This window comes from Sorex fumeus, unplaced genomic scaffold (genome assembly GCF_029834395.1).
Source record: "Sorex fumeus unplaced genomic scaffold, SorFum_2.1 ptg000075l, whole genome shotgun sequence".
Lineage (NCBI taxonomy): Eukaryota > Metazoa > Chordata > Mammalia > Eulipotyphla > Soricidae > Sorex > Sorex fumeus.
The window spans coordinates 11,877,592-11,896,810 of NW_026606132.1; the positions used below are offsets into that span (position 1 = coordinate 11,877,592).

The 19,219-nt window shown below is 38.6% G+C and overlaps 1 protein-coding gene and 1 pseudogene across 3 annotated transcripts in view; one reads left to right on the plus strand and one right to left on the minus strand.

Moving 5' to 3' along the window:
• Positions 1-818: 818 nt before the first annotated feature.
• On the minus strand, positions 819-2,096 carry LOC130038359 (E3 ubiquitin-protein ligase RNF146-like; annotated as a pseudogene).
• A 5,332-nt stretch (positions 2,097-7,428) lies between these two features.
• Positions 7,429-19,219, plus strand: part of F9 (coagulation factor IX) — a 37,475-nt gene continuing 25,684 nt past the window's right edge. For 2 of the 3 annotated variants that reach the window (XM_056130324.1, XM_056130326.1), the window contains exons 1-3: positions 7,429-7,528; positions 15,734-15,897; positions 16,097-16,121. In XM_056130324.1, the coding sequence (XP_055986299.1) occupies positions 7,441-7,528; positions 15,734-15,897; positions 16,097-16,121 (277 nt within the window). In that variant the 5' untranslated portion in view covers positions 7,429-7,440. Of the gene's footprint in view, positions 7,529-7,558; positions 7,669-15,733; positions 15,898-16,096; positions 16,122-19,219 lie in introns of those variants that run through there. The other variant, XM_056130325.1, reaches the window with a different exon arrangement.

A 19,219-nucleotide genomic window follows, 5' to 3' on the forward strand; every position in this document is an offset into this window, starting at 1 on the left:
ATATTTATTAAATGACAAATTCTATAATCAAAGAGAAAAAACTCAAGAAAATCCTTAAGTTATATCAGGACTAGAAAGCAAATTCTATCAAATGGCTATGAAGTGAGTTAAATGCAAAAACTCTGACACCTAAATATTAACTGTTTTCATAATATTTCTATTTTAGTAACTACTACTAGATAGTTGTAATTCATTTGTGTTTTGTTTTGGGGTCACACCTGGCTAGGGGCTTAATCCTATCTCTGCATTCATGGATAACTCCTGGTAGGCTCAGAAGATACGGGGTACCAGGGAGCAAACCCAGATGGCCACATGCATGGCCAGTGGCCTATCTGCTGTACTATTACTCTAAGCCTGTTTTCATCTATTTTTAAACAACAGTGCATATCTATTTTCACATTTAGCTTCCTGTTCATACTGATAGTGGATATCTCATATGTTCCAAATTTTAGTGATGTTTTTATGTCAATGCATGTGGAAAAATAAGAGAGAATGCAAGAATCAGATGAGGACCATATTGCAGTAGACAAATATTACACACACACTGAGTAAAACTACTGAAGGTTTCTTAAATATAAAACAAACTTATTGCAAGATAACCGCAACATTACTATTAGGTCTCAATTATTAACACCAACACTCCATACATGAAATGAACTCAACAAAACCTCTAAGAGTTTTAATTACAGATATATCTTTCCCATGACTTCCCACCTTAAGTCCCAAAATGCACTACTAGGGATGTTACTTGGGCATAAATTTACAGATAACCCTTTCAACCTTGAGCATGAAGCTAAAGACTTTCATTTGAACTTCAATTACTGTGCACTGTGCATCAGGCTTTCTAAATCTGAGATGAACACACTGCTTTGCCCCACTACTGATGAATCAGTTCCCAGTTGATCCAGTCTATCAGACACTATCTGGTTAGTACTGAGAACTAAAAACTGATGTTGTATCAATAATTGCTGTACAATAAGGGCTGATATATGCTCACTAGCATTACTAGCATTTGTTTTAATTGTTAAATATTGTTACTCTGAATGAAGATGGTAATTTATGATCAGCTTCTTTTCTATGACTCCTTTCAGCAATGCTGTCTCAAATGAGTTACAGATAGCCAAAATAGTCATTCAGGGAAGCACTTGCACTCTGATAATGTCTCAGTGAGCAGACCATTGGTTAACATCAAGTTCCTTACAGAAGAAGATACTAGAGGTTGACTGGAAGCACCACTTTATACTTATACATAAAGTAGAATCCTATTGGCAAACTCTTTTTACCAGATTTATAGTGATCCGTTGTATTAGTATCACAATCCCTTCTTGGTATATTGATTATAACCTCCTTAACCTTTTTGTAACGTCCATGTTCGTTTCTCTTATACTGGACCATGTATTCAAGATCAGCAACATACAGAAATCCAGAAATTAACATTTCAGTACCATTTTTACCTCTGGAAAAAAGCAAGTTCTCTACTAGTACACTCATCATACAGCCACCATCCATTTTCTCCTTCATCACTGTCAAATCACTGTCCTCCCGTTGTTCATCGATTTGCTCAAGCGGGCCCAGTAACGTCTCCATTGGAGACTTCGTTGTTACTGTGTTTGGCATATCGAATACATCACGGTTAGCTTGCCAGGCATATACATTATGAATGTGTTTCTTAGTTATAGTCTTGAGTTCCTCTAGTGACCAAAAGCTTAACCTGTCAAGGAGAACCTATGGAATTTCTCACCAACAAAGGGAGTCTGCTGCTTTCATGAAGATTCCTTGTACACAGATAGCAGAAAATGGGCTCATAAGGTACACTCGACTAAAACACAGGTTTCCAGACAAGGAAAAATTTAAAATAATGTATTAGAACCAGGTTCTTTTGCTTCCCTATTCATAGGAAGCAACATTACTGAGCAATCAATTATATCACAGCAAACCATCCTATTATAGATCTCACAGGTGCCTGCAACAAGAATAAAACATTCATCAGATGTAGCCAGTTTGCTCTGTATTCCTTTCCACTGTTTGTTCGTTCTCTGTGAGGACAGCAAAAGCAACCTCACATACAGTCCTTCTTCTCTGACCTCAGAAACCATAGCCACAGAAGATATACTGCCTGTCAAGTGTCACACATCCCATTGTGAGGGGCAGAGCTGGGTGGAGCCTCCAGAACTGATTGGTTTTTGGTGTTTTAGGGTGGCACAGTTTTCAGGGGTTACTACTAGTATGTTGCTTGGGGGTCACTTCTGGCAATCTGGGGTTCCATGTATTGTTGCAGATTGAAATGGAACCTCCTTTGTGCAAATCATGTACACTGGTTCTCTAAGCTAGATCCCCAGCCCTCAAGTGATTTTCACAAAGGTATAAAGGTAATATGAAAAGGAGCCATCAGTCACTTATCAGGAGTGTGAGAAAACATATTCATATAGAACGAAAATTTAGCTTCGAGTATTTTGTCATTAGAGATGATGGAATATATGGCTTAATGCATGTGAGGTGTGTGCTTTACCAGCATTAAATACTGACTTCAGTGTAGACTCAAAATTTATTCAAGATATATCATTTACCAAAAGATAAAATACAAAGTTGAAAATCTGTATATAAAATGTTCACAACATGGTATATTTACCCTCCCAGAGGTAGCAACAGTTCAAGAAAAACTTCAGGGAAAAAAAGATGTTTAGCACAAACAACATGCTTACGACGGGGTGTTAGTTTTCTATTGTCACATAACAAATTGTCACAAACTTAGTGCCTTAAAACAATATTCCTTTCACTATATCACAGTTCTGTAAACAGAAGTACAAGCAACCTCAAGTGAGATCTCAGCTTAAGAGTCTCACAAGGCCAAAGTCAAGGTTCCTATCTGAAAGCCCTGGGAAATAATCCACTTTCAGATTCATTAAGGTCGTGATAATTAAACTCCATTTAGCGACAGGATTGCTGCACTGTTGGTTTATCCTGAGACCAATTTCTAATGAAGGAGGGTAGCTTAAATTTCCCTAAACCAACAGGCAATTTTCAGATACCAGCAGGGTTGTAAGAATGCTATATAACCCAGAGATAATGTCAGATTTCACAGGTTAAGACCTTGGTCTTCCAAACTGTCCTAATTTCATATCCCAACCAACAAGCTCCAAACAACTCCCAGAAAGTTACCTATGCTTTTCAACAACAGGCTACATAATTGAGGTTCATTCTCATGACCCCGATTGCATAATTCAGTTGCCTGTCATAAACAGATTATTTGCTGCATTTCTGAGATTAGAAAGTGTGAACAAAATGAAGTATGATGACAGAAGACTCTCCCATTGCTCGCACCCAAGAAATTCAAAATATTTTAGTTTTGAGAATTAAAGGATGCTTTTATTGATCTAATGATGCAAGAAATTCCAAATTCTGGGAGTCACAAGAAAGTCATATGAAGAAGTTATAGAGATAGTTCAAAGGGCTAGTGTGCATAATTTGCATGACAGATGCCTGGTCTCTGTGCCAGAAATAGCTCTTGAGCATCACCAGGTATGCCAAAGAAAGAAAAAGGATATGAAAGGAACTACAGATTAGGACATGATTGTATATAAGAAATATACTTTGGTCATCTGAGTGATCAAAGATATTTATTAATTTTTAAGTTTATAAATCATAGTATTTGTACTGCGATCCATAATTTCTTGGTACCTGCCAGCTAAAGATGGCTCTTAGCTCTGAAAGACCATTTGAGTTCTCTTAAATGGGGTTACATATGAAGATACTGATGTTTCACCATATTTGTTATATGCTTTGAATCTGACTTTTATTTTTGCTATCAAATGAATTAAACTGTGCTTTTAAAGGATTTAACAGTATGGATCGGGCTTACCCAAATAATACCCATACTATCAACTTACTTGGAACTGTAGTTTGTAAAATAGCACCACAAAAGATCTGAGGATTAAATTAAAATTGAAATAAAATCCCAGGAAAATGTCAGGACCTGTGTGCTATGCCTAACAAGGTGGGCATTCACTAAATAAGAACCCAGACTCTACTGACATAACAGACAAAATGTCTAGCAAAATCACTGTATAAACTAAGATATAGAAAAGTCACAGGAGAGGAGAGGAGAGAAGAGTAGAGGAGGGGAGGGGAGGGGAGAGGAATTAATTTTTAATTCTTATTCAGTTGGATAGGTTGATTTCCATAGAGAATACCTCATGGTGTTTCAACAAAAATAAATCACTGTCACTGTCACTGTCCTCCCATTGTTCTTCGATTTGCTCAAGCGGGCCCAGTAACGTCTCCATTGTGAGACTTGTTGTTACTATGTTTGGCATATAAAATACATCATGGGTAGCTTTCCAGGCTTTGCCGTACGGGTGAGATATTCTAGGTAGCTTGCCGGGCTCTCCGAGAGGGTCAGAGGAATTGAACCTGGCTTGGCCAGGCCGGCTGCGTACAAGGCAAATGCCCTACCGCTGTGCTATCGCTCCAGCCCACTATATATATATATATATATATATATATATATATGTATTAAAATAAAACCTGGCTCAATGACAGACTGGTGTGGCACAGGACACAACTAGTGAAATTTAAGACAGTTTAATAGAAATAAAAAGTGAATTCATACCATTATTTTGATAAGAGAGAAAATGTTGGGCTTAATAGACAATGGAGTTGGTAAGGTACTTGCTAGCATGAAGTTGACCCAAGTTTGATCCCTGATACCACATATGATCTCCCGAGCCCCATCAGGAGTGATCCCTGATTAGAGAGCCAGGAATAAGCCCTGTGAACCACTTATTCCTAATTCCCAAAGAAGAGAAAATGTAGGCTAATGTATATAAAAAGATACTCATGGGACAGTAAACAGATACAACATTGATGTCATCTTTAGCCCAGTTAGAGAGGAGAAAAAAATAGACATATAATAATGAAATTATATAATAGACATAACAGCTGAAATTTTCCTAGCTTTAGCTAAATTATCAAATTTATGAAGATTCAAACATTCTCATTTCTGCCATAACATGAAGCAGAAATTGATAGAGATGAAAGGAGAACAGGCAAATTCAAATAGTTGATTTCAGCATCCCTCTTTCAGCAACTAATAGAACTATTGGAGAGCAAAAGAAAAGATCTGAACAAGACAGTCAACCAGCAAGATCTGACACATATAGAACAATCTACCCAATGACAAATTTTTCAAAGTCATGACACAATAAAAAATATGCACCATATTCTTGACCATAAACAAACCTCAGCACACTTGAATTAAAATCCAAGTAGGTTCTGTCGATAAAAATTCTAGAAATCAGTAACAAGAAGATAGCAGTAAATATACAGCCATAGGAAAATTAAGAAATGATCACTTAAGTCATATTCAAAGAGTAATCTCAATGGAAATCAACCTATCCAACTGAATAAGAATTAAAATTAAAATACAATGTAAATTTTGTGGGATACAACTAATGAAGTACCAAGAAAGAAACTTATATCAGTATTAATTAGAGTTTCTTAAGAAAAGATTTCAAGTCAATAATCTATGTTCTTATTCTAAGAAACTATAACAAGGGGCTGGAGCAATAGCACAGCAGGTAGGGCTTTTGCCTTGCACACAGCCAACCTGGGTTCGATTCCCAGCATCCCATATGGTCCCCCAAGCACCACCAGGAGTAATTCTTGAGTGCAGAGCCAGAAGTAACCCCTGTGCATTACCAGGTGTGATCCAAAAGCAAAAAAAAAGAAAGAAAAAAAGAAACTAGAACAAGAAAGGAAAAATAAACCCAAAGCAAGCAGACAGAGGAAAAATGCATAGCTGAGCCAATGAAATATTAGCAAAACAATAGAGATAATTAATGAAATAAAAAAGTAGTTTTTTAGAAAATCTAGTAAAATTGATAAACCGCATGGTCAGAAAATAAAGAAAAATCTTAACCAATATCAAAAATGAAATAGAGGCCATTACTACAGACCCTGAAGCTATTACATATAATAAGGAAATACTACAAACAGCTTTATGCTCATAAATTCAACAACCTAGAAAAAGTAGAAAAACTCCTCTAAAATATAAAACTATCCAAGCCCAAATAAGATGACACAGATAATCTGAAAATCCTAAAACTCTGAATGGATTGAATTTAAGGATATAATGTCATCTTTAGATAAACTATTGCAGAAAATATACAATGAGAAAGCATTGCCTAATAAATTTAGAGAGCTATTGTTGCCATGTAATAAAAATCTCAATACCATTGATTAAATCACATGTAACAATCCTGAACAATATAATAGACAACGAGAGCTGGGAATGTGACTAAGTGATGGAGTATATATCTTAAATGTTTGAGGCTCAAAAACAAAAACATAAAAAAACTATTAAATCACAGTATATACATAAAACTTATATGGTATAATATATCAATTATACCTCAGATTTTCAAGTTCCTAGAAAAAAATATTGTCCACAGCTTAAAGCAAAATAGTAATGTAATACAGAGTTTATAACATGTGGAAATAAATTACATTATAAAAGTAACACAATGGTAGGTAAATATTGGTATACTAATGAGTTTTTAATAGTATATGTGAAGAGGTAATATAGAAATTAATTTACAAACTATTGTAATATCATTTACATATGTTTGTACACATGATATGAAAATATATATGCATACATATGAACTCACAAGCACATACATGTAGTGTGACACAGGGTTCACATATATCACCATATAACACAACAAAGTTTCATTATCTACAATAACTAAAATATGGATGCAATCAACAAAATCATCACCAGATGTTTGGATAAAGAAGATGTGATATATTTATTCAAAGAATGCTACTTGGCAACCAAGAAAGTATAGTAAAACAGAAGTTCAGGGTAGTTATGTGCCGCAAAATAAGTCAGAAGAAAAAGACAAGTGATAGATGTCTTTCACTTTTGTCTGCAATAGAAGCATATAGAATTTGATAAGACAATAACAAAATACAAGACAAATCAGTAGGCATTGATAGTATAACTAAAGTCACCTGAGGAAAAGAGGACGGGGACAACACATAACAAGAAAGATGTAAAAAAATAAGATAAGCAGTAATACAAGACGTTTTATCAATGCTTCATTATCAAGGATAATAAAGGGTAATCACCAGGTGATTCAATGTAAACAAGCACTGGATTTGTTTTAAGGTAAGTTACTTAACACCGTTTATATCACCCATAGTCTAATAAGATGTAACTCTTTTGCCTCAAATCAGCCATGGTGGCAGAAACCCATGGAATCATATATCAGTTTTAATGACAGCGCATTCTCTCTACTTAACCTAAAAGGCCATTGGAAATAGCTCAAAGACTCACTGTGGGTGATGAACATTGTTTCCCAGAAGTAAATAGAACTCAGCTTGTACTTTGGAACAATTGGCCAATCTAGTTACTTGCACAATACACCGGCAAAGGTTATGCAGTGCCTGAACATCATCATGGCAGAATCGCTGGGCCTCTTCACCATTTGTCTTTTAGGATATCTACTCAGTGCTGAATGTACAGGTTTGTTTCCTTTTTAAAGATTTACTGAATGTGCTTGCCTTTAAGATACAGAAATGTCTGGTCTTGTTTTCTTCACTAAATAATGACCACACGATTTGATAGCAATGGTTTGATCATTCTAATAGAAGGCACATATGTTGGTAAGTACTGGTTCTCTGGGAGATATTTCTTCTTCATTATTAAAATTAAATTGATGCAATGTTTATGGCACATTTTTAATGGAAACTTCTGGGAATGTGATTTGACAATATAATTTCTCTTAGAAAATAACCATGTCCCTGGTTTTAAAAAGGTAGAAATAGTTTAACAAGGAAATAGCAGAATAAAGAGAAATATAACCAATGTCATTCTGTTTCATTAATATTGAAAGCCAAAAGGAAAATATTAAAGCCACAATGTAATGTTTAAACCACTGCAGAATTTAATTTTAAGACATATTTTGTATTTCAAGTTTTAAAATAATGTGATGTGTGCTTCTAATTTTAAAAAATCTATAAAATGATAGAAGTTAAATTTAAAGTTTCTGTAAAAATATAGACATTAAACTTTTTATTAAGTTATTTATTCCAGAAGTTCTCCACAAATTAGGTAGTGTTTATTTCATGTCTAATTATAAACATCTTGGGAGTTAATACATGGGAAATTTAATACTCGTTGCACTCTTTAAGGGTGCAAATCAAATAACTGACACAAAATTTGGAACTCGATGCAATGTATATTCTGTTTTTCCACAACTTCAGTGACTTTATGCACTCCACGAAGGAAGGCACACAGGGAAGAAATGATTACATTTAGACAAATAGCATGTTCTCACAGGAAGCATTTATCACACTGACTTGTCAGCCTACTATAATCAAATCTAGAAGCTTTACAATGCAAGGATCAGGGGTGCCAACCTAAAGTGTCCCCAGAAAGTAGACTGGGCCTGTGGTTTCCACTCCAGACATGATGTCAGACTGAAATGCAGAAATCATGATAAGAAAAAGCAAAGGTTAAATCAGACTATCCAAGTGAGGATAGTCAAGGAATAACGAACTGTTGCTAAAAAAACTCACCAAGTCGGACATAAAGCTAAATCTTCCCACAGAGCTCATCAGTGTGAGATCTCAGAGGACAAAGGATCCTAGCTCTTTCTTCAAGATGAGTGGTGAATTGATGAGGAGTTGAAGAGGGCTCTGCCCCCTTGAAAATCCAAGCTGATGGGGAAAGGGAGAGATGCGGGGATAAGAGAGTAACTAGGATTTGGGAACCGGGGAAGCAATGGTGAGAAGAGATCAATCTGGAGAGAGGTTAAATGTCTGATAGGAAGACAATACTGAGGAGAAAGGCTGGTGTGATTACTGGAGCCATTGTAGACATAACAGACCCTTGAGGAGGACCTAGGGAACATTCCTATGGATGACAGTATTGATAACAGCACTCTCTTCTGTGGTTAAACTGTCACTGGCCTCTGAAAACAGTTGCGATGAGTGATTTACTGACATGGTGCATTTTTTCCTGGCTGTGCCCTTAGGTAGTATTGCATCAAGTTGGAGTTTTGAAAGCCAAACTGTGCTGTAAAACCAATTCAGTCTGGGGAAGGTTATGAACCAAAGCTGCTTTTCCCATTCAGAAAACAAACAAAATGAATATAATAGAGGAAGGCTTTGGTCAAACATGCTACAAAATTTTACAAAACTGAACGACTACTCTGGTTACAGATACTGTGTTAAGAAAGTAGGAGATAACCCAGAGTCCCTCTTTGACTTAAAGCACCGTTAAGTCACGTGAGAGATTTTGATATAATATGGTAAAACTGGGTAGTAAAGAAGCATAGAGAAACACTTTATGGAAAATGTATAGCAGACAATATTTGGAGCTGGGTTTTGAAAGATGAGTAGGTTCAGTCTTTTTATTTTTTTATGACTATTGCTTTCCTTATTTGAAAAGCAGGTATAATAATCATTAGGCAATATGTAACAGTGTTTTTTGAATTTTTTTATTAGTGAAACTCCATGTGGTACAGTCGTTGACCTTACAAATTTTAGTGCTTGGGTTTCAGTTATACAATGATTGAGTATCCATCACTCCACCAGTGCCCATTCCCCACCTCCAATGCTCCCAGCATCCCTCCCAGTCCCCCCACCCCCACCATCCCACCCCACCCCTGTGGCAGGGCATTCCCTTTTGTTTTCTCTCTCCTTTTGTATGCTGTGGTTTGCAAAAGAGGCATTGAGTGGTTATCATGTTCAGTCTATAGTCTATTTTCAGCATGCATCTCTCATCCTGCGATGGTCATCCCAACAACCTTTATTTGGTGCTCCCATCTCTATCTGAGCTTCCTTCTCCCTCAGCATGTGCTGCTGGCCTCCAAGCCATGGAGTGAACCTCCTGGTACTTATGTCAGCTATTTTTGGGTGTTAGTCTCCGAATTTGTTACTCTATATTCCCCAGATGAAAGCAAAGGTGGACTCTTTTTAAATGTTTGCCTTAGGACATTTGATGCAGGGAAGTTGACTCAAGTACCAAGATCCAAATCCACAGAACACATGCAGTATTTCAGGAACTCAAGAGATTTTGAATACTGAATATGACAAGTGAGTCAGTATAGCTAGCAGAATGTGTCAACAAACAATGGACTTCCTCAACTAAGGAATTTTGTCAAAAGAAGGTAATATGGAGTATATTATAGGGCTGGAGCGATAGCACAGCAGGTAGGGCGTTTGCCTTGCATGAAGCCAATGTGGCCAACCTGAGTTTGAATCCTCTGCCCCTCTCAGAGAGCCTGTCAAGTTACCAATAGTATCTCGCACGCACGGCAAAGCCTGGCAAGCTACCTGTGACGTATTCGATATGCACACAGTAACAAGTCTCACAATGTTACTGGGTCCACTCGAGCAAATTGATGAACAATAGGAGGACAGTGACAGTGACAGTGAACCATACATGAATTGCAGTATAACAATATATGAATTAGGATGTGCCATATGGGAACATTCTAGTAAACTGTTTGAGAAAGGGGGAGAAGACTAGAAGAAACCAGTCTAGATCTCATTGTAATCATTCAGCAAAGACATGAGACCCTGAACCTAGAATTAAACTGTACAAAAAAAGAGGATTTCAGATGACGCTTATTAGAAATTATCTAACTTGGTAATCCTCTAGAAGTAGAAGGGAAAGAGGTTTAGAGAAAACCTGTCCATCATAACATGATGTCAGGTGGCTGCAGTAGTGGCTGCGCAATTTGAAATTTTGAAATTTTAATCCTTAAATCTGAAGGGATTTCTGCCAAAACCTGCTGGGTTCTGAGATTTGTTTCTGAGTTTCTGGGTTCATGGCTGTTAAGCAGCTTGATAAGGAGCCAGAAAGGCTGTTCATGGGTGGTGACTCGAGGTCTCGTTGGGATGGGGAGGAAAGGGCCGGCTCCACCCCCATCCCATGAGGGCCCACGTGTCTCATCACTGCGGGCCCAAACCTGATTGTCCAGTAGCCTCTGGAGGATGGCAGCAACCCAGCCGCCAATGGGGAGCAGGTGGAAGGACAGTACCTTTTCTCCCCAGGGTGGCCCGGTGACAGTAACCTACTGTGGGGTCTGGACGCATTTCTGCCAAAAGCCGCTGGGTTTAGAGATTTATTTCTGAGTCTCTGGGATCATGGACATTAAACGGCTTGATCAGGAACCAGAGAGGCCATTCATGGGCGACGACTCAGAGTCTCCTTGGGACTGGAAGAAAAGGGCCAGCTCCATCCTCATTTCATGAGGCCCTGCGTGTCTTGTCACTGTGGGCCCAAACCTGACTGCCCAGTGTTCTCTAGAGGATGGCAGACACTGGGCCACCAGGGGGAACAGGCCAAGGCATGAAACCTATTCCCACCTGGATTGGCCCAGCACCAGTAACATACTGCAGGAACAGGACGCATTTCTTCCAAAAGCCATTAGGTTCCGAGATTCGTTTCTGAGTCTCTGGGATCATGGCCATTAAGCGGCTCGATCAGGAGCCAGAGAGGCCGTTTGTTGGTGGTGACTTGGGATCTCATTGGGGTGGGGAGGAAAGGGCCGGCTCCACCCCCATCCCATGAGGGCCCGCGTGTCTCATCACTGCGGGCCCAAACCTGACTGTCCAATGGCCTCTTGAAGATGGCAGCCACTGAGCTGCCTAGGGGGATCAGGCAGAGGGACAGCACCCTTTCCCCCCTGGGGTGACCCAGCGACAGTAACCTACTGCGTGGTCCAGACGCATTTCTGCCAAAAGCTGCAGGGTTTTTGAGATTTGTTTCTGAGTCTCAGGGATCATGGCCATTAAATGGCTTGATCAGGAGCCAGAGAGGCCATTCATGGGTGGCTACTCGGGGTCTTATTGGGATGGGGAGGAAAGGGCCAGCTCCACCCAGTCCCATGAGGCCCCACATGTCTCGTCACTGTGGGCCCAAACCTGACTGTCCAGTGGTCTCTGGAGGATGATGGCCACTGGGCCGCCAGGGGGAACAGGCCAAGGCATGGAACCTATTCCCACCTGGGTTGGCCCGGTGACAGTAACCTACTGAAGGTACCGGATGCATTTCTGCCAAAAGTCATTGGGTTTCGAGATTTGTTTTTGAGTCTCTGGGATCATGGCCGTTAGGCAGTTCATTCAGGAACCAGAGAGGCCATGCCTCCAATTATATAGCTGAGCCAGAGGTGGTTTGTGGGTATGTCTCCCACATACATAACTTTTGGCAGTTTACTTTCTTGGTAAACTTTGCCCCAAGTTTTTGGGGTCTGGCCAATCAGGCTGCTGATGCACTCGCCTCACAGGTACAAATTGACCTGCTGGCGGCACCATACCCCCAAAATTCACAATTTAAAAAGCTAAGGACTCGGACGCTCTCTCTCTCTCTCTCTCTCTCTCTCTCTCTCTCTCTCTCTCTCTCTCTCTCTTTCCCTCCCTCCCGCTCTCCTTCTCTCTCTTTCCTTTAGGGCATGGGTGTTGGAACATTATGGGTGTTGGAACTGAAACCCATTTATGAACAATTTTGTAACTGTTTCTGACTGGGATTCAATACAGAAAAATAATTAAATAAAAGTGTTTAAAAATGCTAAGTTTTAGGAAATCACTGTTCCTCCTGACCAGTCATTTCAATATAGGGATGGTTGCTCTGTCCTTAAAAAAGAGAAGAGCTTAAGAAAAGTACATTAAAGATCCTACAGGCAATGGAAAATTAGAAAGGAATGAGGTCCTACACAGAGAATTAAAGAAAGAATGAAAGAACCACATACATCGGCCTACATTCTTAGCTCTCTGATGCTGTCAACACCACCAAGAGGCAGATATTATTAGCATTCTACTGTTATACCATTTCACATAATTAAGCCTCAGGGATTATGTATGTGACATGCCTAAGGTGACATAGTCAACAGATGACAGAGTCATGATTCAGTCCAAGTGTATTTGATCTAACTCCAAACCCCTGTCTTCCATTTGACCACACTGTTAGTGGATGCAGACACAGATTCTGTCATAGGAATACCCTGGGCCAACCTGACAAATTGGGGAGCAGAGCGGAGGGCTGGGAAATGCACAGAGTGATCTTCCCAAATAGTGTTCAGCTTCCTGTTTCCTGAGGGAAAGAAAGAAGGTAGATTACCAAGATGGACTAGCAATAGGGGTGGCAGGCTATGTTAGCACTAAAGAAGGGATGGAGCAGATTGAAAGAGATAGCAAACCAAGAGCTGAAAAATATATTCTGAGCTAAATTCAGCAACAAAGTGAAGCCCAAGGGGACTTACAGAGCAGCAGAAAAGCAGGGTTTCCAAGAAACTAGAAAGTTCGACAAAAGGAATTGATGCCATGAAAATAAGTGGATATGGTATACTCCCTCGGCCTTTCTGCTCTTCCCCTTGAAGTTAATGAGAAAGCAGTCCCCAAATACCATGGTTCATCTTACAAGGACCCAGTCTCACTGAGAAAGTGTCAGATCATCTCAAAGAAAGAAATAACTCCACGCAACATTTTTTGGGGGGTCACACCGGGTGATGCATGGGGGTTACTTCTGGCTCTGCCGTCAGGAATTCCTCCTGGAAGTGCTCAGGGGACCATATGGGATGCTGGGAATCACACCTGGGTGAGCTGCGTGCAAGGCAAATGCCCTACTCGCTGTGCTATTGCTCCAGCCCCTCCAGGCAACTTCTTGAGTTCCTATTACTAAAATATAGGAGTAGGTACTCATTCTCTCTCTGTGTCTCGGAAATAATACTACATCAGTATTTTACTTCTTTTGCAATTAAACAACAGCCCTCTGTATGGCTATTCCACATTTTGATTACCCATTTATAATTTGCCGAACATTTGAGTTGTTTTCTCCTTTTGGCTATTATGAATAATGTTGCTATCAAAATTTATATATAGGTTTTCACTTTATAGCTATCTTAATGAGAGAAAGGAAGAGGAGAGAGAAAATGAAGGAAAAAAGAGAAGGGTAAAAAGAGAGGAAGGGGGATTAAGATTTGAGTGTGGAGAGGGAGCGTGGCAGAAAATTAGGTTAGAGATCTCGGTCCTCCAGAGTTCAAGAGTGTCCCCTTAAATTAGGCAATTCAAGCTAAAATAAATCACATCCTGAGTCCCAGAGAAAGATTTACATCACTGGAATTCCTTTAAGACATGGCAAGTGAAGGTGCGTGAATCTGAAGATGAATGATTTAATGTAGCACTTTTTTCTTTAACATTTAGTGAGAGACACTGAAGTTGCATTGCAGCTGGACCACAAATAGACTTCTGTACTTCCAAGAGAAATTTGTTGCTAAGTCATTTAGGCCACTGCACTCTGAGCACAGAGCTCAGCCCAAGCAATGAACCACCTTGCAAGGATCCATACTTAGCATTGTTCAGATCATGACAAAATATCATCTGGACTGCCTATTTGAGAACTTTATTTTTCATGAAAATAAATTCCAATAGAATTGAAACTATGGGGGTCTGGAGCGATAGCATAGCGGGTAGGGCATTTGCCTTGCACTCAGACAACCCGGGTTTGATTCCTAGATCCCATATGGTCCCCTGAGCATCGCCAGGAGTAATTCCTGAGTGTAGAGCCAGGAATAACCCCTGTGCATTGCCAGGTGTGGCCCAAAAAGCAAAACAAAAATTGAAACTATAATCTTTTATTACTGGTGCTCTCTTGACTAAAATCAAAACTGAATTTTAATCGCTCAAGCTTCATATGTATACAGGAGCATGAGAAGAGCATAGACTTTGGCTCCATGCCCCAAAGATAAATTGGCTTTGGGATCGGTTGTATTAAAAACAAAACTTTTCTTTTCCTTGCTTTTTAAAAACTTTTTACTGAGCTATAATTTACTACTGTACAATGTAAAAACGGATAAATGTTTAGTATATTCCCTAGCGTGTACAAGTAATACCACTTACTAATACCAAAACACTATCATTATCACTCCAAAAAGAAACTTGCTACCTGTTTCTGTCACTCCCTATCTATTCTCTCCCCCATGCCTAACAACACTTGATTTACTTTTTGTCTCTTAGATTCTAGGTATTTCATATAAGTGAAATTATACTGTACTTTGGCTTTTGCATCTGAATTTTTCTAGGTAAAATTTTTCAAAATAAATATATGTTGTAGCTCTCAACTACATTTTTTTCTTCTTTTGGCTAAATAATATCCCTTTGTATCATTTGATTAAAGATTCATCAGGTGAACATTTGGATGCTTTCCACTGTTTAGTTTATTATGAATAATGTTAATATAAGCTTTCATACATAATCTATCATTTGATGCTATTTTCGGTTCTCTTACGTAGATACCTAGGAGTGAAATCGCTGATTAATTTTCTGTTCAGCGTTTTGATAAGTATCAAATTGTTTTCCACAGTTGTTGTGTCTTTATATTCCTATCAGTGAGGTTTAAAGATTCCAATTTCTCTATAGCCTGGAAAAACAAAGATTTTCTTAAAAGGCACACTTAAATTTTGTAATATTTTCATTCTTCTAAAACTAAAATTGTTGGGGGCTGGAGCTATAGCACAGCGGGTAGGGCATTTGCCTTGCACGTGAACGTTTGCCTTGCACGTGGACGACCCAGGATCAATTCCCAGCAACCCCCTGTGGTCCCTCAAGCACCGCCAGCAGTAATTCCTGAGTGCAGAGGCAGGAGTTAACCCCTGTGCATCGCCGGGTGTAACCCAAAAAGCAAAGAAAAAAATAAAACTAAAGTTGTTCTCTTAAATTTCAGTTTTTCTTGATCATGAAAATGCCACCAAAATTCTGAAACGGTCAAAGAGATACAATTCAGGTAAACTGGAAGAATTCGTTCAAGGTAACCTTGAGAGAGAATGTCTGGAAGAAAGGTGTAGTTTTGAAGAGGCACGGGAATTTTTTGAAAACACTGAAAAAACTGTGAGTATTTCCACATAAAATCCTTCAGATGATAAGGAAAGAACAGAATGCCTTAAAAGATGAAAGAAAACTCTTCATTTTTATAGTTTTAAACTTTGCGAACATATAATCATGCATTATAATTGTCATTAAAAAGAAGAAATCAAAGTCAAAACATTTTAAATACCACTATTAACATGTTCTTTTTCCCCCCTTATAGACTGAATTTTGGAAGCAATATGTGGGTAAGCAGTTCATTTCATCATCTAGCTGCTCTGTGAGGCACTTGAGAATAATGTATTAATTGCTTATATGTAAATAGAAAATAGATTAAGCTGCTTCAATAGGACTAAGAAAAGCAAGTGCAACTCATTGACTCAAGTAGAATTGTGGCAGACCACAGATTTGTACCAGAAGCTTACTTTCCCCTAGGCTTTCAAAATGAACATTCTTCTACCCCAGAAAGCTGGAAAGAAGTAAAAGAAATCATTGTATCTAGAGATTGAATGAGAGTCTGTCATGCTCAAAAGAGAATCATAAAATGCTAGTAGATTTAAGCATTGGCTGTTTCAAACCTTCATTCTTATGAGAAAGGCCCGCCAAGATTGCCCCTCTGATCTCTCTCTTCTGGGTCACAACCCGCCAGTCACCCTGTTGTGTGTGAATGCTCCCATCTTAATATCTTTGACATGACAGTTCTTTAAGTTCAATGTTCTTCACCAGGTTCTCCTAGTCTCCCTCCCCTCACCTCTTTCACATGTTCACTCAAATATCACCATCCTCATGAAAGTTATCTTGATCATCTAGCAAAATTGCAATTTCCAACACCCTCATATCCTAACACTGTAACCTACTCTATTTTTCCTTAGCAGTTCTCATCATCCACTCTAACATAATATTCTTTTTTTAATTTTTATTATTTTTTATTAGTGAAACACCATGCAACATAATATTCTTAATTACTGTATGTATTTTTCTTTTTCCCACCTCACTTGAATATAAGTTGCATGTTGGCAGGGATATTCAGTTTTCTTGTTTACTGATGTATTACTCAGTATTTGAAAAAAATCTAGTATAAAGTTAGTAAGGAAAAAGTGTTGAATGGGTTAATCAAAAGGAGAAAAATTCAAACCTTTAAGAACTAAGTTTCAAAACTAATTTAAAAGCCCACCTCTGGATTTTGAGGCAGTGTAAATTCCCCAGGTTGACTTGCTTAAAGCCAACTTCATCAGACAGAAACTCACTTGCCAGTGAATTCTGTCACTCAATCTACAATTCAGTTTGATTTCCAAGTTCTTTCCAAGTACCTCTACTGGACACGCTACTGGAATAGTTTAAATTCTTTCAACTCATAGTTTTTCTGCTTTGGCCTTTAAGTCATGAGAGAAAAGAGCCACTCTGATATAATGCTTTATCTGCCTTTCCTTCTCAACAATGAATGATCAATACCATGCCAGGTCTCTCCTGAAGCATTCCCCTATGATTAATCCCACAAATCCTTTGACTCTATTTGCTATATTTCAAACTTTCAATCGTCTATCATATTATTTATGGGCATGTTGTGTGCCAGGAACTGAGAGACTTATATAGTTGGGGTATGTGCAATACCACTGACTCACAACCCCAGCTCTATATTTTGTCTTTAAAGTGGTTTTGTAAAAATATTTTGAAGTAACATCACACTATAATATATCAGTTTCATGACTGCATCATTAAAAACAACATGTTTTTATAATAATGGTTTTGAACCTTTTATGCTGGTGGACCAGAACTGCTCTATGGACCAGTGTTTGAAATCTACTGGTATATATACTACATTCATTTCATCTCTTAAAATATAATTCTATCTCTGAAAGTTCACTTATCCTCTTTCTCCCAGAAATATTCCTTGCTGTCTTTAAAGTCCAATTATCACTTCATATTCCCCAACTTGACTTTCAGTAACATTGAACTGTGGCTGGTCAGAACCTCTTTAATACTGTTATTTTGAGGTTGGGCCCCCTGAGGTGGGAGGAGTGATGGAAATTATATCTTGGGTAAATTAAGTCTGTGTATGTTCACATATAAGGGCCATTCAAGTCCCTTACTCCTATACTACTCTCTACTATCAACACCCCTTGAAGACCCATCCCACCACATTAACTAGCATCTGTCAAGCACTTGGCTGTTTACAGAGTGCCTGTCACATTTAACCCTCACACTGACCCTAGGAGAAAAGCATTATTAACCTCATTTTAAAGATGAGGAAACTGGGGCTTAGGGAGATTAAATGACCTGTCAAAGGTCACCCAGTTAGGGAGACACAGAGTCCAGAAGAACCCATGTTCTCTAAAGTCCTTGCTTTCATTATTACCTCAACCAGCCTTCAAACCTAAATGCAGTTATTCATTAAACATCAACCTATTGGCCTTAACCTGGAATCTCTCATTTGGCCAGGTCTCATCCCTTGTTGTCTTTGACCTTAGTGACTGTGGTTTTGCCTCAGCCCAAAGTACATACAGACAAGCACCCAGAGGAGGACTAAACGCAGGATAAAATGACACTCATTTTAAAGATATGTCTCAGCAAATGAGTTTCTGTGTAACTGGCTTCAAGCCCAGACCCATTCAGTGAAACATCCTAAATAATTCAGATCTGTTGGTCCATAATATAAAGTGCAAATGTAGCTCGTTTTAGACCAGTTCTGAGCATCAATAATCATAAACCAGAGATAATGCATTTTGTTTTCAAAGAATGGGAACAAGTTGAAGTATGTGGGCAAAAGCACATTGGATCAAAGGTCAAAGGGGACATGGTCTAATTTTTTACAGCAAGCAGATATTCCAAAGAGGAACTATTTCTGAGATGGGGACATGAGTCCATTAGTCAATGGGACCTCAATATATGCTAGTGACACTATGAAAAACACAACACTGTTCTCCCATAGAAAACAGAGATGTATACCCTAGGTCTCAGAAAGCTTCACCCTAAAATACAGGAGAGGTTTGTCTTTGATTGCCCCATTTCTATCATTCTTCAACTCATTCTTAACTCATCATTATCTCTTACTCATTCATTTAACATATGTCTTCCTGATCTAGGCCCTATTTTTTGTTTCTTAGTGCAAAATATCCCTTCTGCTTCTGCTCAACTATTTCTCCTGATGATTCCTTAGAAGCCAACATTGACACAGAGTTTTTATAACTAAACTTAAGGGTTCCTTCTCCCCCTGAGAGTTTTCCTTGTCCTTATTGTTTGATCATGCTAGGTCACCACTTGTCTTTAAAAGCTCTCAAGAACACTACTTGTATATAAATTTCAGAAAAGATATAATGGACACAAAGGTAAATTACACATAAATTAC